The 23504-nt window shown below is 43.0% G+C and overlaps 1 protein-coding gene, 1 non-coding gene and 1 pseudogene across 3 annotated transcripts; 1 reads left to right on the forward strand and 2 right to left on the reverse strand.

Moving 5' to 3' along the window:
• Window positions 1-929: 929 nt before the first annotated feature.
• Window positions 930-16037, forward strand: LOC143556074 (NADH--cytochrome b5 reductase 1-like). Its single transcript, XM_077045501.1, has 7 exons — window positions 930-948; window positions 1030-1061; window positions 13737-13880; window positions 13973-14114; window positions 15056-15146; window positions 15258-15332; window positions 16023-16037. The coding sequence occupies exons 3-7, from the start codon at window positions 13787-13789 to the stop codon at window positions 16035-16037; spliced, it is 417 nt and encodes a 138-aa protein (XP_076901616.1). The 5' UTR covers window positions 930-948; window positions 1030-1061; window positions 13737-13786.
• A 3245-nt stretch (window positions 16038-19282) lies between these two features.
• Window positions 19283-19496, reverse strand: LOC143556095 (small nucleolar RNA U3). The gene has a single exon (XR_013139314.1). It is a non-coding gene; the product is annotated as a small nucleolar RNA U3 (small nucleolar RNA).
• A 231-nt stretch (window positions 19497-19727) lies between these two features.
• On the reverse strand, window positions 19728-21994 carry LOC143556075 (ABSCISIC ACID-INSENSITIVE 5-like protein 2 pseudogene; annotated as a pseudogene). Its single transcript, XR_013139310.1, has 3 exons — window positions 21354-21994; window positions 20922-20993; window positions 19728-20064 (listed from the first exon to the last, which is right to left on the reverse strand). The product of XR_013139310.1 is annotated as an ABSCISIC ACID-INSENSITIVE 5-like protein 2 pseudogene (transcript).
• Window positions 21995-23504: the final 1510 nt, after the last annotated feature.

Below are 23504 nucleotides of genomic sequence, written 5' to 3' on the forward strand. Positions count from 1 at the left end.
CATAATAGCTTATAGTATACATCTCTGAGTTCAATTGTTTAATAGTACATCTAATGTAAAAGATTACCCAAACAAGAATCGTAACTTAGCTTTAGAAATGTGGAATTAATCTTATATTCATAATTATATATATATATATAATTGTAGCCGTTTTAACCTATTTTTACATATTTCTTAAAATTTCAATAACCTTTACCTAAGTTGCCAACCTTAGGTCTTAACGCCCACAACAATTTAAACTTGATAAAAGTCACCCTTCAATGTCTACCCAAACATGCACGGTTTAATTGACCGCCCCTTGCTTTATATCTACATACTCAACATGCACGCCCACACACATGAGGTCAAGCATCTAACCTTTTTGTGTGCGTTTATGAAACAATGATACAAGTTTTGGGATTTTACTCATTTTAGTTTTCTTGCACGAATTGATTTCACATACAATACAAACACCAGTAAGATACATAATCGGCCTGGATTTAACATTTTGTAATTTAAGCTTGAGTTTAGCATATACTTATTTAAAAAATTTATTGTACAAACATCGATTTAATCTTAAAAAACCATTCAAACAAAAAGTCGTTTAGATTTGCAAGTCTTGTTTATTATTTTAACAACTTAATAATTATAGTCTCGAGTACGGACTCAAGCATATTTAAGCTCGACTCATTTCAAACTTTTAACTGGTTATATTAAATTGAGCATCTAGTCCCCAACTACTACTACAACTAATACCAACAGTGTAGTGAGCAAAGGGGATCAAAATCCATGGGCGGCCGTTGCATTTGCATGACCAATAGAGATAGAGATACTTTATTATTGGCTTGGTTAGGTAGGCGTGACCATCTATGTATATATATATATATATATTGATACACGTATACGAAGGCAGGCTTCTTCCAAATTTTGACTCATCTACTCTGTTTATTTCTCACACTACACTCTCCGGTACGTACGCTTCAGTTGTCTTCTTCCAATTACTACTACTACTACTAATTGATTGATTGATTGATTGTTGTTTAATTTCAGGTTTTGATCACTGACTGGTGGCAAAATTGGAGGTAGATTTTAAATACATTCCTATTTGCATTTCGATATCATAAGTGATTCATTGTGTATTATTAGGTTTAGATACAGATACTTTATTCTTATCACCATAATAATTAATCGATTGATTGACTTACAAATGTGCTAAACCACCTCATCGAATCGAATGTAGCAGCTAGCATATTAGACTAATTACAGCATGCACTTAACTAACTTTACATCATTATAAATAACATTCACTACTGAAGAGGTAGGTCCCCGCAAAGCCCAGTTGGACCCGCAAGACACACCTTGAAGAGGTACGTCTGCGCAAAGACCAGCTGGTTCCGCAGGACCCACCATGCTTAGAGATGAAGACCTTACACGCAGTAAGCCAGCTGTTCCCGCAGGAAAGCCTCCCTTGGTACAGTACCCTACCTGTTCCCGCAGCTGTGGGTACAAGCCAAGAAGGAAGGCTACCCGCACTAACAGTAAGGCTACACGCATAAGGCACTAACTCATACTTCAGCAATGTCACCTGAGGAAAGAATGAGCAAGGCGGGAATATTCCCGCCCAAAAGAGCCAGTCCGTACGCTTCTGGAAGATCTTTTGTACTATACCTGCTAAGGTATGGACAAAATAGACAAGATCTGACAAAAGCAGCCCATGAACCAATCACAGGGTGACAGCTCACCGACAATAGTACGAGGAGGAGCACGCTCCAGTACAAAATGTCACTATCAGCCGCTGCCTACCCACCAACTCCCATCGTGGCACGTACGTAGCCTGTAGTTGGTGGAAAAGGAATATTATATACAGCTGGCCGTACCTGCTTGGAAACCTACATTCGGCTATAAATACTCCAACACCTTGGAACGGTATCATCATCTTATCTTCTCTCTAGCTATTTCTCTCAATATACACTTATATTCAGAGCAATCTAGTCTGATTCTCACGCCGGAGGGTGGTCACAAGGAGGAACCCCCCCATCTCAGTGACGAGCTCACGGTGTCTGTTTTGCAGGTCGAGAAGAATAACCATCTTTGCCGGACCTAACCCTCGTGGGAAGCATCTACTTAACCCTAAGATTATCCGTAATCTGCCGGGGTCATTTAGTGTTTCTTCATTGGCGCCATCCGTGCATTAAGCTAGAACTAATTCTTCTTTTCTCAGTTTTTTCAAAACTTCTGGAAAGATGGTTAACGTTACTCCGATGCCAAAGCCACCGGGTAACCAAGAAGCTCCGGTAACCACAACCCCAGCCACTGGGAGGAACACCGGCGAATACACGAATGTTACGAACACTACCCCGGTTACCCAAGCCGGGGCAAGTGCAGTAAACAACCCTCCCCTAGGATTCACTGATACCCAGGTAGAGAAGCAACAGACGAGGCTTCCCCGCCAAACACTGGATCAAGTTAAAGCTTGGGCGGAAGCACGTCAGAAAGGATTCCAAGCTGAGTTGGATGAACGTTTACGTTCACTCCAACAGGCTAATGACGAATTCGGAAGCACTCGACAACAGCTCAACATGAGCAATGATTGCGAGTATTCGGATTATGAGTGGGAAGAATCTGACAGTGACGCAAACCCTCGTCATAAGGCGAAAGGGAAGCGTAAAGAAGCAGACTTCCACTAGAAAAGAAGTTTTGGAGAAACTTTCAAGCCAAAGAGCGCGGGGGGAAACCCACGTGACTTCTCCAAAACTTTCAGATCGACTATTGCAAACGCGGGAACGTCCAAGTTTGCAAGAGACATTGCGGAAGCAATCGCTCCAAAGAGTGCCAAACAGATGTCCAACATAGGCACTTACGACGGCGTATCTGACCCGGACGATCACTTGAACAGATTTATAGCGGGGGCAACCGTCAGCAATTGGACAGAACCCACATGGTGCTACATGTTCCAGATGACGCTCGTCGGGGCAGCCAGAGCGTGGTTTGATCGTCTACCGGTCCACCACATCTATGATTGGGCAGACTTCCAGCACAAGTTTAGCCAGCACTTCAGTCAACAAAGAAAATATACTGAAGAGCAGTGGACGATCCTCAACTGCGTCAGAGAGGAAGACGAATCTTTGCTAGACTTCATCACTCGCTTCAACTTAAAGAAGCTAAGTCTGGGCACCATCAGTGAAGATCTTGTTTGCGCCGCTTTCATCCAGGGCGCTGAGTACCCAGAGCTTATCCGCACGTTGACGGGTAAAGATGGCATGCCATCCACGTGGGATGCCATCATGACGGCAGCTATACGCTTTGCCGAGACGGAGAAGCAACTGGGTAGAAATCTTCCCCAGAGCACAAATCTCTACACGCAGAAGACCAGAGAAAATAACGTCTGTACCGCCCGACAAAATAAGAAGAGGAAGCTTGGAATTTGGCAGTCAAGGATAAACTTTGACACCTCATCCAGCTCTCGCCCTCTCTTAGGCGGAAGGGACAACACACACTCATCAAACAGGAATCCCAGATGGACGCCACTCACCAAAAGCGTCACCGAGATATTTGCCACCGAGAAACTCCCATGGCCAAAGGCTCCAATAATCCGACAGCGTCATAACGCGGATCAGAGCAAATCCTGTGACTTCCACGGGACCAAAGGCCACACCACTGAGGAATGCACATCTTTGAAGGATATCGTCGAAACATTCGTCAAAGATGGGAAACTCACACACCTCGTGGCGTCAATCAAGAACGGAGGGAGGAACGACAATCGGTACAAGGGAAATGGACGAAAGCCCGTCGACATCAGCATCCACATGGTTCATGGCAACGTCAGAGGAAGAAAACGACGAACAACAGAGCCAAGTGCGTGGAAGGAAGCTGAAGTGCGCTTCCCGCGTGTGCCAGGAGGGCCCAGCAAAGAAGGCCCCATAGTCATCAAAAGCCAGCTGGGGCACGACATCACTTCCCGCACTCTTGCTGATAATGGCGCTTCGTCAACCGTCATGTATAGGCAGTTCTTCGACAAACTAGACGACGAAGACAAAGAACGCCTAGAAACGGTTTACGCCTCGATGGAAGGGTTTGACGGCAGCACAAACACCCCCTTGGGGATCCTATCCTTCCCCGTCACTCTCACAGACGGGAAGTACTCCCGCACAGAAGACGTGGACTTCATCGTAATGAGGAAGCCACACCACACGTACGACATTCTCTTCGGGAGAGACGGGATGGCAAGGTTCAATGCTGTGGTGTCGTCGGTCCATGGTATGATGGGATGGCCAACAGCTGAGGGCGTTGCTATGATCACGGGCATTCCCCAGGTATGCATCGCATCTGTCTCATCCAAACCTAAACCAAAGATGGCTAAACCAACAACTTCTGAGCCAGAAGAATGGGCCTTCAATGGCAAATACCCTGACCAGGCTGTTACCATTGGCCCAACGATCACTCATCCCACACGCACCCTGCTCAAACGCTTGTTGCAAAAAAATGCTGACATCTTCGCGTGGACACCAGCCGACATGACGGGTGTACCCCGAAGTAAGGCTGAGCATAAGCTCAAGTGTGACCCGGCGTTTACGCCGGTCATACAAAAGCGTCGTGTGATGGGGACTGAGCAGGCTAACGCGTGTAGAACCCAAGTCAAGGAACTCCTTGACGCAGGCATCGTACGCGTTAGTAAATATCAAACATGGGTTGCAAATCCCGTCATGGTACCGAAGTCAAACAAACAATGGCGCATGTGCATAGACTTTAAAGACCTAAACAAAGCATGCCCCAAAGATTGTTACCCGTTACCCGAAATTGACCTTAAGGTAGATTCGTTAGCACCGTTTCGCCTTAAATGCTTCCTTGATGCGTATAAGGGATACCATCAAATCCACATGGCCGTTGACGATCAGGACAAAACCGCATTTCGGACGCTCGATGTCACATTTTGTTATCAAATGATGCCATTCGGACTTAAGAATGTCGGGTCCACATACCAACGCCTGATGGACAAAGAGTTTCATGCCCAAATCGGGAGGAACTTGGAAGTTTACATGGATGACTTGGTCATCAAAAGCCTTGAGCCAGAAGCGATGTTGAAAGACATCGAAGAAACTTTCAACACGCTCAGACGGATAAACATGAAGCTCAACCCGAGCAAGTGTTCCTTTGGGATGGAAGAAGGGAAGTTCTTAGGAGTCATCCTCACCAAAGATGGCTTCAGAGCGAACCCTGAGAAGGTCGAAGCCATTATGAAAATGGAATCACCTACTACCATCAAACAGGCTCAAACACTGAATGGACGACTAGTCGCACTTAACCGCTTTTTGGCAAACCATGCGGATAGGTCGTTCCCATTCGTGTCAACATTGAGAAATTGCTTGAAGAAAACGCACTTCCGCTGGACACCAGAAGCGGAAACAGCTTTTCAAGAGATTCGGTCACGCTTGATCGAACTCCCAACACTCACAGCACCAGAAGTGGGGGAGGAATTAATTCTTTACCTCTACGCCACAGACAGAGCAACCGGGGCAGTCCTACTAGTAGAACGAAAAGGCATCCAGATGCCCATCTACTATGTTAGCCACGTCTTAACAGATGTAGAAACCCGGTACTCTACCCTGGAAAAATTAGTCTTAGCGCTTGTACAGGCTTCACGCAGGCTAAGACGATATTTCCAAGGCCACCCAATCACCATTCTCACCAACTTCAAACTTGAAAACGTTCTAGGCAAACCCGAGTTGTCTGGGCGCCTAGCCAAATGGCAATTGAATTGGGAGAATACGCGATAAAGTACAAGCCAAGACCAGCCATAAAAGGCCAGGTCTTGGCCGACTTTATTGCAGAAGTCCCCGCTTCTCGGGAAAAAGAGTGCCAGGAAGAGGCTCAACCCTCTCCAGCACAGGACATTGATGATGTCTGGCGACTCTATACTGATGGAGCAGCCAACAACGAGGGTTCAGGCGCAGGGTTGAAACTAACTAACCCAGCGGGCCAAGAGTACACTTACGCTATTCGGCTGGATTTCCCAAGTACGAATAACGAAGCGGAGTATGAAGCATTCTTGGCCGGATTAAGAATTGCGCGTAAGATGGAGGTGAAAAACTTGGAAGCCCACGTGGATTCCATGTTAGTAGCCAACCAGATAAACGGGACGTACACGGCCGTGAACGACACAATGGCCCTGTACCTCGCACAAGCAAAAACCCTTATGCGCGATTTTAACGATTGCAAAGTTATGCACATCAAGCGAAGCGAAAACAAATCTGCGGATGCGTTAAGCAAGCTTGCATCGTTAGCCTTCACCCACTTGGGAAAGGACATCCGCGTTGAACTTCATGGAGCACCATCAGTCCCGCACAAGGATATTTGTGTCATCCAAACCGGCATGGAAACATGGATGACACCAATCATAAATTACCTTGCAATGGGTATATTACCAGAATATAAGACACAGGCAAGAAAGATACGCTGTAAATCACTGAACTATCAACTTGTTGATGACATACTGTACAGGCGTAATTTTCTTGGCCCACTACTCAGATGCGTTGATAACCAAGATGCCGACTACCTCCTAAGGGAAGTACACGAAGGCATCTGTGGAGTACACGCAGGTCCACGCGCATTTGTAGCTAAGCTAAACAACGCGAGATACTTTTGGCCGGGGATGCATACGGATGCGCTGGCCTACATCAGAAAATGTAGGTCCTGCCAGCTCTACGCACCCAACACGCATCGCCCGAAGAACGAACTTGTTCCAGTCACTTCTTCATGGCCATTTCAGAAGTGGGCCATCGATGTGACAGGCCCATTTCCCACAGCAGCAGGGAACGTTCAGTTCCTAGTGGTAGCCATCGACTACTTCACCAAGTGGATAGAAGCAAAACCCTTAGCCCAAACAACCGCAAAACATATCAAAAAATTATTTGGGAATTTATTATTTGTCATTTTGGACTTCCACAGAATTTGGTGAGCGATAACGGCACCAACTTTGCTGACCAGAAGCTACAAAAGTGGCTGAAAGAACTTCAAATCACCCACACCTTTACCTCAGTGGCACACCCGCAGGGTAATGGTGAGGTGGAAAGAGCAAACAAGAGCATCGTCGACGGCATAAAGAAAAGACTCTTGGAACATAGATCCGGCTGGGTGGACGAAGTTCCACATGTCCTTTGGGCGAACAGAACGCTAAAAAAGGCAAGCACGGGCGAAACCCCATTCAGCCTCACCTATGGCACTGAAGCCATGGTCCCGGTCGAAATTGGTCTACCCTCACCAAGAGTCATAACTCAACCAGAAGACAATGATGCGGAAAGACGGTTAGACCTTATGCTGACCGAAGAACGCAGAGACTTAGCCGCAGCGCGTGAAGAGAACTACAAGCGACAAATGCAAAAGTACTACAACACGCGGGTAAAACTCTGCAACTTCAATGTCGGAGACTACATACTGCGTAACAACGAGGCTTCGAACCAAGAACGCCCAGGAAAGCTGGCCCCGGTCTGGGAAGGGCCATACATCATTAAAGAAGTTTTGGGAAAGGGCGCATACCGGCTCGAAAGGCTCGATGGCACCCCCATCCCAAGAGCATGGAATGGAGCTCAATTACGCAAATGTTACATGTAGATCAATTCCAAACTTGTAAAGAAAAGGCCTAGAGCCACTTCTAATGGAAATGATTCTCCTTTATCACATTGTGTTGATAGCCTTACCTTTATACTTATGAACTGACCACACTGATATGCCGGTATTCACCGCATAAATAAGTGTGGGAGGAAGTAAGTCGTTGCGTGTGGAAAGCGGCACAACCCGCATAAACACAAAAACAGTAAATAGTTCTAAGAGGAAGATGAGGAAAACCTTCACGCAGGTCAGATATAGGTAAAGTTTGGTCATCCTACTAAGTGAAAGTGACGGTTCTACCCGCACAATCATGATAGAGGAAACAGAACAATAACCTATTATCCAACACGCGTCGAAAGGTTAACTTATTCAAAACACTTAGAAAATTGCTAAGTTAAACTAAAATATGCATGAGCAATTCATATAATGTTTACAAGGCAAGGCGTTAACAAAATATTTATATTTACAATAAAAATTCAAACATTACAAGAATGGCTAGGTATTTACCCGCCTACAAAAATACAAATCTATCCTAACGGTTGGAAGGGATCTCAAGGTTCAAGCTTCAGGACCACTCCCTCCAAACCCACTCGAACCCGCACCATCAGTTGTCTGCGGCGGTTCGAGGAAAGCCTTGAGAACAGCTAGCCCGTCATCAGCAGCCGCAATTTCATTCACCTTCTCCACAACCGGATGCGGGAAGGCAGCATACTGGTTCACAGCTTGGTCGTAGGCAGCTTCAGTGTCTACATCGTGTAAAGGAAATTTGGAAGGCGGGATGCCCTTCTCTGCAAATCCTAGACCAAGCAGGAAACCAGCTTTCTCCCCATCCTCATGAGAAGCGTTGAGGGCTGCACTCATGGCATCGTCATAAGATGTGTTCGCGAAAATCCGATGCACATCCTACAAAAAAAAAGTATATATAAAGGAACTTTTCTAAGTATAAAAAAAAGCGTAAAGAAATTATGGAGCTACGCGTACCTGCGGCAACGCTTCTCGTAGAAGCCATTCCTTAGTGATCAGAGCTTCTTGGAGGGTAGCTTGAGCTTGATCGCGGGCGCGTTCGGCTTCATTCTTGTTGAGGTTGGCAAGCAACACATACTTAGCAGCAGCCTCTTCAACGCCCTTGAGCTTACGCTAAGTGCGATCAAGCATACCCTTCTGATCCAGGAGCTCTTGGAGCTTCTTGGCATCTTCTAAAGCCAAAGCATCATGAGCCTGCTGAAGCTTCTCTAGTTTGGCTTTGAGCTCTTCGTTCTCAGTGCGCAGAGGCTCAGCAACGGCTTCAGCTTTGGTGGCCCTCTCGGTCGCATTACGCGCAGTTTCCTTGGCCAACCTAAGCTGTTCGTTAACAGCTTGGGTAGCCTTGGAACGGGCCTCATGCCTGGCCTGAATCTCGACCTCAAGGTCCTTGAAGGCCTTCTCCTTCTCCGCGGCGGTAGCAGCAAGCCTCTTGTTCTCCTCCCGCAATGCTCGCGCCTGAGCCACTTCCAGGCTACGCGCAGTCTTTAACTTGTCGTTTTCACGAAAAAGTAGCTCGACGCGCGGCTGCATCCGGGCAAGGAGGATTCGGAGCTCATTGGACAGCCTACCCTCCTGGTAGCTGGCCATTGCCTCCCCCAACGCACCGCTTGGGGCGGCATGGCGCGCCCAGTCGACGCAGTCCGCAGCCGTTCGGAGGGTTGTTCCCCGGCGGATATTCCACCGTGGAGCGTACACCTCATTGGAATCCGAAACTGCAAAAACAAAAAAACAGTTAGGAAAAAAATGACAAAAATGGGTAATAGGCCCAAATAACCCCACGCACCTGTATGGTCGATAACAGGCCGGTAGCCGCCGAACCCGTCACCCGAACCTAAGGGATATCCATCCAAGAGGTCAAGGAGATGGGAAGGAGGCAAAGATTGGCTAGAGGTCCCAACCCCAAACATACCTGAAGAACCGGCCATGGACGAGGTAGTCGCTGACACCGGAGGGGGCATGGTAGAAGCCACCATGGTAGAGACCATCGGAGGTGAACTCATTGGAGATGAACTCATAACCGTGGTCGCCGCTGCGGATGAGCTTGCAGAAAAAGTCACTGCCGGCCCAGTGAAGGATGTGGTAAAGATAGCACTGACGGCCGGCGGAGATGAAGTCATAACTGGAACAGTTGCCTCAACAGTAGGGGCAACTGAACCAGCACCGAAAACAGGCGCAGCCGCCTGGGTCATCGCCTCGGATAGGTTGACCAAACCTATCGTCGTGGGTCCTGAACTGCTTCCTCCTGCACCGCTCTGAAAAGCAGATAACTCCACTCCTGCATAAAGAACAAAATATTAAAAACAATGGCGAAAAGAAATGCGGGAAAGGTAAAAAATTATACTTACGGGTTTTCTTAATCTTGAAAGACCTGACGGGCGGAGACGAACCCGATGGAACTGGCCTCTTCACGCCAGTCACCGTCGCAACGCTTGGTTGCTCGGAGGTGACAGCCGTCTCAACCTCCGAGACAATGGTCTCGCCACCACCAAGGTCCCCCGCCGCCTCCTCACTCTCAGTCTCGGAATCCGACTGATTCCCCAGGTCGACGACGGAAGCGACCTTCGCCTTGCCCTTCCCGCCAGCAGCCTTCTTCCTCACAACAGGCCCATCTGCGGATTCCTCATCAGAAGATGACAAAATCAGAGGAATTCCAGCAGAAGTTTGAGCATGAAGAGGACGAGGATTGAAGAACTTATTACCTGGCCGAGTGGCGCTTAGGATCTCATGACCTGCCGGATAGACTTCTACGAACCTATCCGCAGTTTGCTCCAAGATGGGCAACTCGTTCTCGTCAAGATCACGAGTACCCAACCGTGCGGGACCACCAGTCTCCCGCGGATGCAGGAGCGATTGTAAGTCGTTCCCTTCTGAAATAAGAAAAGATAACAGTGTTAGTAGAAAAACCCTAAACCAACACAAAAAATGGAGCATACCGTAAGGATTAGAGCTCAAACCGTATTCAAGGACGATGGGTATTTGCGGCGTCCCAGACCCGGCATCCTTCCACACGCGGCTCATCCCGAGCATCACCATCCCAGACTCCGCGAAGCGATAAACCGGAGTCTGGATCTGGGAGATCTTGGCGAACCATTCCGCCTCCTGGTAATTGGAGGCGTGAAGGTTAGGGAGCGCCCTCCCGTTCTTGAACGTCATCACGATGGGGACGACGCGAGCGGAGATGTAGAAAAACTCCCGCTTCCAAGACCGAAGACTGCGCTCGGTAGCGCAGATCTTCAACCCCTTGATCCGAGTGACCAGGGTATACCAACCCTGGATGCACCTCCAGGAGTAGAAGGTCATCAAGCGGTCGACGCGGGGCTCGATGCCCAAAATACGGCACACCCATTCGAAGTGGCGAACTTTAGCAATCGCATCGGGTGCACCTCCGTCAAATGCACACCGTGTTTCTCCAAAACACGGTATACGAACTTCGTTAATGGGAATCTGAGATTCCCATATATGAAGAATGAGGCATAAACCCCTATCTTGCCCTTAGGGGCATCATACACCGTCTGGTGGGGCTCCGGAAACTCAGGCTCGTAAAGATCGAGCATGAACTTCTTGACGATATACTGGTATAAATAGACAGAAAGAGTACACTGGCATTCGCCAGCAGTACTCTTATCGTTCTTATCAGACGTGGACGTCGGGTTCTCGAGGTATACATCGGACTCCTCGACGTTAACCTCGGGATCATGTGTAAAAGAAGACATTTTTTAGATGTTAAAGAGAGCGATTTCAGGAGAATGCTCGACGGAAAAGTTAGAGTATTCGCCGGAAATCGCTTAGAAGAAGAAGAGTTAAGTGAAAGTATGGAATGAGATACACCCTCTCCCCCCTTATATACTCATCGCAATGAATGCGATGAATTTAATGCGGAGGAGAGAGAGAGCGCAGGTGAAATGAAACGGCGACACGTGTGGATAAAGCAAGCTGGCTACAGGTGTCAGGATGGCGCGTGACATGAAACTCGCGCCCACGCGCCTGAAAAAGAGTCCTGATTGACCACATACTGTCACGTCGTCATAAATTCCTGCACGTCCTGAAACCGTCAGAAGACGCCAACGTCCCTTTAGCCGTTTGGACTGTCCTTATCCTTTCACCAACTCTTCGAATTTCAGAAAGATTCAAAAAGATTCAAAAATAAGAGGGAATATACCCCCTTACCTTGGAAAACAAGAAACCATAAGACAAGTGCGGATACAGTGTCAAGGCGAAACCCTTTACATACTTAGCACTTGCAGGGAATTGAAGCCAAGATACCTTGGAAAACAAGGAACCATAAGACAAGTGCGGGTACAGTGTCAAGGCGAAACCCTTCACATACTCAGCACTTGCAGGGAATTGAACCCAAGAAGGATCTTATGGGCCATGCTTGCGGAAAGAGAAATAACACCTCCACATGGCGGGAATGTTGAGAACTAGATTGTTTGAAGCTTCAAGGTGGAATTGGTGGTTTAACATAACTGATCACTATGTCCAAAACTACCAAAACCTCGTGAAGAATCTATACAAGTGAAACTCAACGCTCCCGACTTGCGAAGAGGTTAAACACCTACCCGCATCATAACCAAAGATCAAGCAGAAAAGTCGGGAATTTCTGCAAGTGACATTAGGAAAACTGCGGGAAGAATCCCCACGGAAAACCTTAAAAAAAAACAAAAACCCCTCTTTAAAACCCCTTGCTTAAAGTCCAAAAGTTCACCTCATTAACAATTCATGAGAAGAACAATGGACTGGGGGGACTTGAAGAGGTAGGTCCCCGCAAAGCCCAGTTGGACCCGCAAGACACACCTTTAAGAGGTACGTCTGCGCAAAGACCAGCTGGTTCCGCAGGACCCACCATGCTCAGAGATGAAGACCTTACACGCAGTAAGCCAGCTGTTCCCGCAGGAAAGCCTCCCTTGGTACAGTACCCTACCTGTTCCCGCAGCTGTGGGTACAAGCCAAGAAGGAAGGCTACCCGCACTAACAGTAAGGCTACACGCATAAGGCACTAACTCATACTTCAGCAATGTCACCTGAGGAAAGAATGAGCAAGGCGGGAATATTCCCGCCCAAAAGAGCCAGTCCGTACGCTTCTGGAAGATCTTTTGTACTATACCTGCCAAGGTATGGACAAAATAGACAAGATCTGACAAAAGCAGCCCATGAACCAATCACAGGGTGACAGCTCACCGAAAATAGTACGAGGAGGAGCACGCTCCAGTACAAAATGTCACTATCAGCCGCTGCCTACCCACCAACTCCCATCGTGGCACGTACGTAGCCTGTAGTTGGTGGAAAAGGAATATTATATACAGCTGGCCGTACCTGCTTGGAAACCTACATTCGATTATAAATACTCCAACACCTTGGAACGGTATCATCATCATATCTTCTCTCCAGCTATTTATCTAAATATACACTTATATTCAGAGCAATCTAGTCTGATTCTCATGCCGGAGGGTGGTCACAAGGAGGAACCCCCCCTTCTCAGTGACGAGCTCACGGTGTCTGTTTTGCAGGTCGAGAAGAATAACCATCTTTGCCGGACCTAACCCTCGTGGGAAGCATCTACTTAACCCTAAGATTATCCGTAATCTGCCGGGGTCATTTAGTGTTTCTTCAACTACACTAGGCATATATGTGTACCTGAATCAGGTGTTTTGATGTATAAATTATTGCCAATCACCTATTATAGACAAGCATTGTTAGTCACATTGTCTAATTTCATTATACACATTCACACATATAGATTATCGCTTTTCTCTCGAGTTTTTTTACAGAGTTTCATTTCCTTGAAGTTGTAAGTTATTTGTTTCAATGCACACTAGACACAAATGAAACCGAAAATATCAGTGTATCTTCATAAGTGTTACAAACATGTTTTATCCCTTGAATACATGTAATATGTTCTGCAACTTAGAACTTATAGTTTCTTGGGGCATTTTTGTACATATCACGTTATCGTACAAACATACATGTAAAAACTGAAAAGAATTACCTTCGGTGCACATTGCACTAGTGTAGAATCATTAATGCATTATATGCTTCTTGTTCCGAGAACTTAAAGCATTTGAAGAAGGTGTTATAATTAGTCCATGTTTATCGTACCAACAACTTCTCTTTTGTGATGAATATTTCAGACAAGATTGATCACGGATCATCATAGCAAAATTCAATTCTTTGCTGAGCTATGAATTTCCTAGAACAAAATGAGATCCCGATAGTTATTGCTGTTTTTGCTGTTGCCATTGTTGCATTCTTACTTCTTTCCAAGAAACCTGAAGGTTCGATATACTCACTCTGAACCATTATCCTTTAGGTTCATCAATTGCGGCTACAGAAAATCTGATTATAAAATGTTTTTTTTTGTGACCAGGGTGTATAGATCCGGATAACTTTAGGGAATTCAAACTTGTGAAACGCACGCAGCTTAGCCATAATGTGGCCAAATTCAGATTTGCTCTTCCTACACCCACTTCAGTTTTGGGACTTCCTATTGGACAGCATATTAGTTGCAGGTATATGACTCTTGAAACTTTATCTTGCCGAAAAAATAGATACACCATGTCGTCATTTGCTTACTAAAAACTGACAAAAATTTACGACTCCCCTGATAAATATTGAGAATTACATTGAACCTTATACAGGTGGTAGAAATGAAAATCTTGGTTTTTAACTTGTAACATATGCATATTAATTTTGATCTCAAAGTTGAAATGTATCATTGTTACTTAGATCTGGAAAAATGGTGTGGTATAACTCATTTTTTACAAGTATGCCTAATGTCTTACAACCAAATGGTTGTAGGTTCTAGCCTCACTTGAGACATGGGTAAAAGGTGGGAAAAAATTAGCTGTTAAAAAACAATGTAACGAACCAAACTTTCAATGAACCGTTTGGCGGGAAGTTCGTTTATTTTCAGTTTATTTAATAAACAAACGAACATATACTGATATACATAAGTTTTTGTTCATTTACTTAAACAAACGAACATGAGCATATGTCCTGTTTGTTCATTTATGTTTGTGAGCATTCGTTCATTCATGTTCGTGAACGTCCGTTAGTTTAGATTTGTTTGTTTATGTTCATGTATATCATTTAAATTTCTTAAGCGTATTACAATTTAGTCTTGTTTTATGAAATTAAAATATCATCCATTACAATTTAGTCTATTTTATTATTTTTTAAGCCCAACAAGTTGATGTTCACTTTTAGTTTTAATTGGCGTTTGCTAAGTTATGTCCGTTTATGTTCGTTCACCTGTGTTTCATTTGCGTTCGTTTACGTTTATGAACCGTTCTATTATACTATTAACGAACGAACATAAAAATGTTCTTTAATTTAACGAATGAACATGAACAAGAAAACCACGTTCGTTTAATTGTTTGTTTTCGATCGTTTGTTCAAAATGAAAAAAAGATGACCAATCACTTTGCTTTTTTTAAATTTCATAATTTAGGGGTAAGGATAGCCAAGGTGAAGAGGTTATTAAACCATACACGCCAACCACTTTGGATTCCGATCGTGGATATTTTGAGTTGGTTATCAAGGTATATATTCATAAATCTTTAAAATTCTTTCTTATGCTTTTAATTGATCATTTCAAATTAATCATATTTTATATTCCATATAAATCATGAAATTATGCTGCTCTATTATAGATGTATCCACAAGGTCGTATGTCCCACCACTTTAGAGAAATGAAATGTGACTTTTTGTCTATGAAGGGACCTAAGGTATGATCATTTTTAACTTTATATATATTAGAGATAATATATTATTAGGTGCTGTTTGTTTTTCCTCAGAAACACTTCTCCACCTCTTTTGTCTGCACTGAGAAGAGGGCGCGCAGACGTTGGGCTCTGCAGTGTGTTTGTTTTTTCGAAGACGTTTCATTAAAAAACGTCTGCGCGCCCTCTTCTCCCAGAAGTGTTGGTATTGCTACTTCTCACCTCTTCTAACCCAATTTCTTTCCATCATTCTTCTTATTCCATCAGAACTCCCAAACCCTAATCCCCTCCTCTCTCCACTGCCGCCCAACTCCCCCACCGAACCCCGTCGCTCCACTGCCGCCCTACTCCCCCACCGCTGCAACCCCGTCGCTCCACTGCTTCAGCGCCCCCGCCCCAACGCTGCAACCCTGCCGCCGCCTTTCTACCTCCTCTGGTGCATTCCGACTGTATTCATACAGTAAGGACCAAATAGAAACATATAATAATAATAATAATAATAATAATAATAATAATAATAATAATAATAATAATAATAATAATAATAATAATAATTGTTTCTTCCAGTGCTGAATTGGAAGAAGTCAACGTCATCTTCTTCTTCGTTGACTTACCGGAACACAGTACCTGATGGAGATTGAATGCTTATTAATTGATTTATAGTTTATGTATTGATTTGTTATTCTTTTGATTCAGATTGAAGTTGTTTAATAATGTTATTGATCAATTAATATGTATGTTTCACTCATGCCATTGCTAATTTGCTAACAAAAGAGAAATTATTATTATCAGCTTATTTTAGCAGTCTGCAGATGTTAAAAAACAAACAATCTTCTTGTTACAGACTGCAGAGTTTTGGTCCACCTCTTCTGCTACAGATGTTGGCAGATGTGGTTTCGCAGTCTTCTGACATTTTTCCTCTGAAAAACAAACAACACCTTAGTGTTTATTACTACATTATTATCATGTTTAGAAGATATCATCTGATTAGGTTTCTTTTGTAATCATCCTCATTGTATCTCTATATAGTTGGTGATGACTGTTTAGGGGCTATTACTGGGGTTCAGCAGGGAGACCCCATTGGCCCCTCCTCTTTGGCTTAGCATTACACCCTCTTGTTCTCCGGGTACAAAATGACTGGAACCTCCCATTTCATGCTTGGTACTTGGATGATGGGACTATTATTGGTGGTGCCAACGAAGTCGCTAAAGCCCTAAACATTATCATCTCGGAAGGGCCATCATTGGGGCTGCAACTTAATATTAAGAAAACCGAGGTTTTTTGGCCAGCGTGTAATGAGGTGAAAGTCAAAGATGGGCTCTTCCCTAGTGGGATTGGTAGACCAGAGAGAGGGGTAAAGCTCCTTGGAGGGGCTGTTAGTCGAGATCCCTACTTTATTAAGGAGTTGGCGAGGCGGAGAGCATCTCGTGCGGTGATCTTATGAAACTCTTACATTGCCTTAGGGATCCCCAGATCGAACTCCTCCTGCTTAGGTCTTGCATGGGGGTTGCTAAGTTGCTTTTTGGGTTACGAACATGCCACCCCCATATGATGGATGATGCGGTATCCTGTTTTGATAAGGGGCTTCGAGAAGCCATCGAAGACATAGTTGTATGTGGAGGCCCGTTCTTTGGTGATCTTCAGTGGCGACTTGCATCTTTACCGATGCGCTTGGGGGGTTTAGGCCTTCTTTCGGCTCATGATGTTGGGGTTTACGCTTTTGTAGCGTCGAGGGCTCAGTCTTGGAAGCTACATAATCACATCTTAAGGAATAGAGGAGTTGTCGACCTGGACTCAGACTACGTGCAGGCCCTGGAACGCCTAAATGGCGCTCTCCCAGACTTTGACATTGGCGGTTTCTCTAATAAGGACACCGCCCCACCAAAGCCTCAAAAAACTTTGGCGAATGCCCTTTTTGGCAAAATCGCTCAGAGCCTGGGAGAAGTTTTTGGATTGTCCCCCCGACAGAAGGCGGTTATTGAATGCTTACAAGGTCCTCATGCCCAATATTTTCTGACCGTTATCCCGATTGATGGCTTGGGCCAAAACATGTCTGCGGTCGAGTGTAGGGCCATTCTTAAGTACCGTTTGATGGTCCCAATGTACCCAGAAGACGAAACATGTCCGATCTGCCGTAAGGCTTGCCTGGATAAATTCGGAGAGCATGCGGTTCATTGTAAGGAGATGCCTGGGTTCAAATACCGACATGATTGGGTGCGGGACGTTCTTTAGGACATCTTAAGGCGAGCTGGGATATCAGCTAAAAAGGAAGCCCCCGTAAACTTCCTTACAGACCCCACGGAAGGGAGATCCACTCTACGACCGGCAGATTTGCTCGTCTTTGGTTGGGCCGGGAGAAAACACGCTTGTGTTGACCTCACAGGGGTATCTCCCTTAGCTGGTTTGAGGGATAATGGGTTTGTAGCTGGGCAAGCAATGAAAAGGGCTGAAACGAAGAAGGTGGGGAAACATGCTAAAGCCTGCGAAGAGAACCAACATGCTTTTGTCCCTCTGGCTCTTGATACCTTTGGCTCATTGGCACCGGAAGCTATCCGTTTCCTAACCAGGGTCCAACAGGTTGTGCATAGCAATGTGTCGACTCCAAAGGGGCAGGGGTATGTCTTTAGCAGGTTAGGGTTTGCAATTCAGAAAGGGGTGGCGGCGCAGCTTGTTGCCCGCCTACCTGCTATGTTGATGTAATATCTATGTTTCTATATAATGAAAGAAGTATCATGTTTATTTGAAAAAAAAAACATGAAATAGAGGAAAAAAGGCTTGAAAGTATTAAAAAAATGAAGAGTTCGGTTCGGTTAATTTTGGTTTTCGGTTATATTGGTTCGGTTTCGTCGGTTTTCGGTTAGGTTTCGGTTAACGATTGGGTTATTGCTCACCCCTACCGCTTTTGTTGGTTTCATCACTAATGGCGAATGCCCATCCAACTTCACACTCTCTCGAGTGGGCGCGCAGTAATGGACCAAGGATTTTAGTCTTTTTTCCCGGTGTTCAGATTTCTAACGACCAAATTTTTTGCAATATTATAATAAGAAATATATATGATCATTACTAAGTAAAAAACACACAATAAAAATAACAGGGCCTTTAATCATTCAACAATGTCTCGTTTTGAAAAAACATGACCTTGTGTTTAACATGAACCTCTTGCATTACGGAATCGTTCTTCAGTCATTAACATAGACCCTACAAACCTAACTCAATTTTTTTCTAGAGTCAATCTAACTTAATGACCTTTGTTCTTTAACTTAAACAATCTTCGTATTTTTTTCATTGATCTTGAACACTGAAGCCTGCCTTCGAAAAAATCAATTGGAACAAAATGCAAGTTTTGAAAATCCACTTAAGAGATTACAAGTGACAAGTTGTGAGACTCTTTAGTTACTATCTATCATGTATTAAACTAAAATATGCTTAACATGTGTTCAATAAAAAATAAAACCACATTTCATTTCTTGTTCTTCTCGCTTTTAGCATAAAACTAACAAAAAGTATCTTGAATTGTCTATCAGTGAAGCATACGTACTGGTTTGGTTTAATGGAAGGCTAATCTTGTGTTGGGCATTTTATCTATCATGTATTAAACTAAAATATGCTTAACATGTGTTCAATAAAAAATAAAATCACATTTCATTGCTTGTTCTTCTCGCTTTTAGCATAAAACTAACAAAAAGTATCTTGAATTGTCTATCAGTGAAGCATACGTACTGGTTTGGTTTAATGGAAGGCTAATCTTGTGTTGGGCATTTTATCAAACAAAAATTATGCATATTCTATTTTACATGTAACTTCATTCAAACGTATTTATGGGGAAAAAAAACAATACGTTTTTCATTTGGTATAACACGTTTTCCACGTGTTCAGGTAAAGCATTAAGCTTTTGATACGGTGCAATGAACGCAGCGACATCCTTAACTATAGGTATTTCATCCGAAAAAAGAATTTGTCTGTCAGACAACCGTGAGACGGTGCGAAGACCTATCAGATGAGCCGGCAGCGATCCTCTACTAAGCCATGGTCAAGACCATGAAGCTCTGTTAATCAGAGCTCTGGTCACACGGTCATAGCTCATCAACTAGACATGGGTTTCTGTCTTCTTAGGAATCAAGAATACAGAGGTACGAACCTATAGAACAGATCCTGTTCAAGTAAGATCGTGCCCAATTCTCTCTGTGGTCTATATAAAGCACTGCTGTTTTCCACCTTGCACCGATGTGGGATATAGAATTGAATCTATTTCCCTTGTTGTCTCATTAATTTCAAAAAACGATATAGACTGGGTTGTATAATTAAGTGTATTAAAAGAAGATATATTTTTGGACAAATCATATCTAACAAGTAACAATCATCGATCAGTTGAAAATTCATCAGTTTGTGGCACATTGTCCTTGATTCACCACAAACTTCCACACGTGAAGGCCGTAGCCCGGGGTATGAAGAAGATTATAATAGACTATAAAATAAAATGTACATACAAGACACTCTACAAGAGTCAACGATACTCATACATAGTAAAAAGAAAAGGTAATAAATTTTAAAACTAAAACTAGCAAACATAAATATTAAATCCAAAGTCCCTAAAGGATAACTTTAAAAAGATCTAAAAAAATGCAGGGTTTCTACATAATGATGGACATGAAGAGTGCTAGAAACTAGTTGAACTTGTTCTTCTGAGTTGATACTTTGGCTCAGAGGGTGGTACATATGGCAATGCCTTCTCTGCCTCCTGCAATTAGAAACTACAATAATTAATAAAAACAAAGACTAACAAAAAAAAAACAAATTTTCGATACAAAATAATACCAGGTTTGAATAATGTTAGCTAAACAGTCTCAACTTGTCACACAAGGCAAAATAAGCAGGTGGGGTGGGTTGAGTAATGGGTCAAAACAAACAGGCTTGCAGCAAAAACTTCTTTTGTTTAAAACTTTTATATTATTGTTTTTAATATGAATAAAAAAAATACATACTATTAATAATCCACAAAAAAAAAATATATATATATCTCTAGTAAATCTGTAAATGAGATAAAGTTGGCAATTTTAATCCATAGTTCTAGAAAAAATGGCTGAATTCGGTTATAATTAATTGAGGCTGTATATACAAAAACCTTAAAGAAAGTCATACAGTATGCATATTAGCAATAAGCCAATAACATATTCATAGAGAACTACTGGCACTTAGATGATTACCAAGTAACAATCAACAATAACATTAAACATCAATTAACTAGTTTATCCAACAAACATTAGTGTCAAGACCACAAACAATTATAAAAGAACATAATACAACATTAGTAACCTTAAAACCATACAGAAACAACAAAGAGATAATGATCATGCAGCCTTTCGACCTATTTTATTCTTTAGAACAGAGCCATTTTAAAAAAGTTCAGGTACGTTATATGTCATGAAGTATATGTAAACCTACTCACTCTCTCTGCTAAACGACTGGAATCAACATAATAAAGGAGAAAGGAAAACATTAATTATAATACAAAACATAAGGATATCATAAGTCTGACAGAACTCAGAAGAACATTGTAGAATAGCAAACAATATTTTTTAATAATAATAATAGTACCTGCTCTCTATTAAGTCTTTCGTTTTCCTCTTCCAAATGTGACACTTTGTTCTCCAACGCCTCGGTATATGCCTATCCAAATTCCAACCATATATAACTATCTTATAAACTTTTACAAACCACAATTACTCTTTTACTTTAGAAATAATATATATAGAGGCCGCCCTAATATTCAAACTTTTTCATTAAAGCCACCCAACTATGCATTTTGTTTCGTTTATAACCAAATCCAGCCAACAACATGCGCGGATATTGTAAAATAACATAAACACCATTGATGCTTTTAAACTGACTCGCTGCAAGGGTATTTTGTCTTTTCAAATAAATTTTCATCATTAGGCATGTTTTTTGGCTGAAATTGACATAAACAAGACTAAATAGCATGTGATCACCCACCCAGACAAAAAACGAACACATATTTTGAAATGATACCTGTTTCCTTGCTCTTGATCTTGCAGCAGATTCGCGATTCTTAATCATTCTTTTCTGTCTCCTTTCAATAGTCTTCTCCAACAGATCTCCTCCAGAAGCAGATCTTTTCCTTCCAGGTGTATCAGACGATACTGTCATCTGAGCCTCAGAGTAAGCCATGTCACCGACTATCTGCTGATCCGGATGATGATGATCTGGCATGAACACAGGCTGCTGCTGCTGAAATGGTTGAATTTGATACTGCATCCACTGTGCCAGTTGTTGCTTGAAATTCTGTTGGGACGACAACTCAACCGATTCAGTTGAAGTCTTGTCCTGTGAAAGAATCCCAGCTTTAGCCAAGAAATCCTCCAAGGTCATCTCGCCAAGTGTCGGTGGTTGTTTCGTATTATCGTTACTACTGCTACTATTATTATTATTAGTATCCTCTTCCTTCTTGATATATTGCCACAGTTGATCAACGGTTTTGTTGGTGAAATCGAGCATGGATGATGAAGCAGAAGCAGGTTGTGTGGTTTGATTGTGATTGTTGGTAATAATAATCCGTTGAGTTTCAACAGTGTTATTGTTAATGAGGTGATCAATGTTGATAATACTAGTAGTAAAGGCTTCCCTAATTGGTGTTGAAGCTCATCCAATGTTAGTTAGGTTACCATGGTTCGAGTCACCATAGATTAAAAAAAACCACCAGTTCCAATATATTATATTAATTTAAAATCCTGTAAACGGAAACAGTAACCTGGATTGTGAAAGGAAACAAGTAAGTCGATCCATCGGTATGATTTGTGTGATTATTAATTGGATTTTGGTAATAATTTAATCGGCGTAGAATTAGAATGATAGGAAACTGACCGGTGGTATGGTAGTGTGGATGGATTTAGGCTCTTCTTCCAGGCTACATTGGTTGGTCGCGGCTGGCTTTGTTTGATTGATTGATTGATTAAGATGTTTACGTGTCCAAGGTATATTGATTTTAAATAATTTAGCTATTAATTTTTTGGTTGGTTGTTGTTGGTTCTAGTTATATAATAATAATATATTGTTCCCCCCGGTACTCTTAACCGCTTCTTTCTGTAAAGAATCACAGATCAATCTGAAACTAAATCTCAACCCTTTAAACCCTGCTTCTAGAAGGGGAGGTTACCATCCTTCATCGGAGTAGTTAACAGCACCCACTACTTGATATATTTTTCATCGCTGCAGTTTCTCCCCTCCTCTCAATCTCAGCACCGCCACCACCAAGTCAATCAGTCATCGCGTCTGCCCAATCGACCGCCCAAATTGGCGATTACTTCTCACCCCTAATTATCCTTAATTGACTCTTGCGAGTTTTGTGATCAAAACTTTGGCATTGGAGCAGATGGAGTAATCTTTGCAATTGCCCTAAACTATGGGATTGATTACAACAATGAGAGATGGTAGCCAATTTGAGGTGAAATTTCTTTTCTGCATTAGATTTACATTAGTATTTGTTTTGATTGCAATAAACAATCTTATTCTTGACACTTAAATTAACAGCCTGGAATGTTGAATTAGTAACTTCTTTTATGTTGTTCTTCCTCAAATGTGTGGTAACAGAGTTCGTTACTTTGCAAAGTTTATTTAAGATCTCAGTAAATTAAATGGAAGGCAAAGGTATATTTGAGATTTTTTTTATGTTACCAGTGACATAGCCGAGATACTGTCGCTGGATTGATCATGGCCGAGGTACAAGCCTAATGGCAAGGTAGTTTTATTGAACCAGTTTCTTTATTGAACAAGAGGAAAAAGCTGGATTCTTATTAATACTAGCCGAATACTCAGTGTTCATCCTGAATCCTCACATCAGACCCTCTATCTCGCATTGTCGAAGAACAGTGATATAGGTACGCCTCTTCAAATTCCTCGTCAGAATTTCCTGGTTTTAATAGGGATTTACAAGCTATCAAATAGATTATGTGTTCAATATATGTTACAATTATATAATATATTATTCCCGGTGAGGGTAACTGTATTTTGAATGAATTTCCACCATTGGATGAAGATGAGGAGAATCTCAGCCGTAATAAGTCAAGGAAAACCTTCTAGAAGGGGAGGTTAGGGGCGGTTTCTCACAGTCCGCTCTCTTTCCCACGTCTCCCTCCTCCATCGGATGGATGCCTCATATCTCGT

This window comes from Bidens hawaiensis, unplaced genomic scaffold (genome assembly GCF_021521415.1).
Source record: "Bidens hawaiensis isolate Kalapana, Puna unplaced genomic scaffold, B.hawaiensis_p1.1 tig00018433_1, whole genome shotgun sequence".
In the NCBI taxonomy this organism is placed as follows: domain Eukaryota; kingdom Viridiplantae; phylum Streptophyta; class Magnoliopsida; order Asterales; family Asteraceae; genus Bidens; species Bidens hawaiensis.

What these genes read in the sequence shown, in the direction of transcription:
- LOC143556074 (XM_077045501.1), top strand. Translation starts at nt 13,787, where the DNA reads ATGAATTTCCTAGAACAAAATGAGATCCCGATAGTTATTGCTGTTTTT. An exon ending in TCTTTCCAAGAAACCTGAAG is followed by an intron (nt 13,881 to 13,972) that starts GTTCGATATACT and finishes TTTTGTGACCAG; the next exon opens with GGTGTATAGATCCGGATAAC. An exon ending in ATTTTGAGTTGGTTATCAAG is followed by an intron (nt 15,147 to 15,257) that starts GTATATATTCAT and finishes GCTCTATTATAG; the next exon opens with ATGTATCCACAAGGTCGTAT.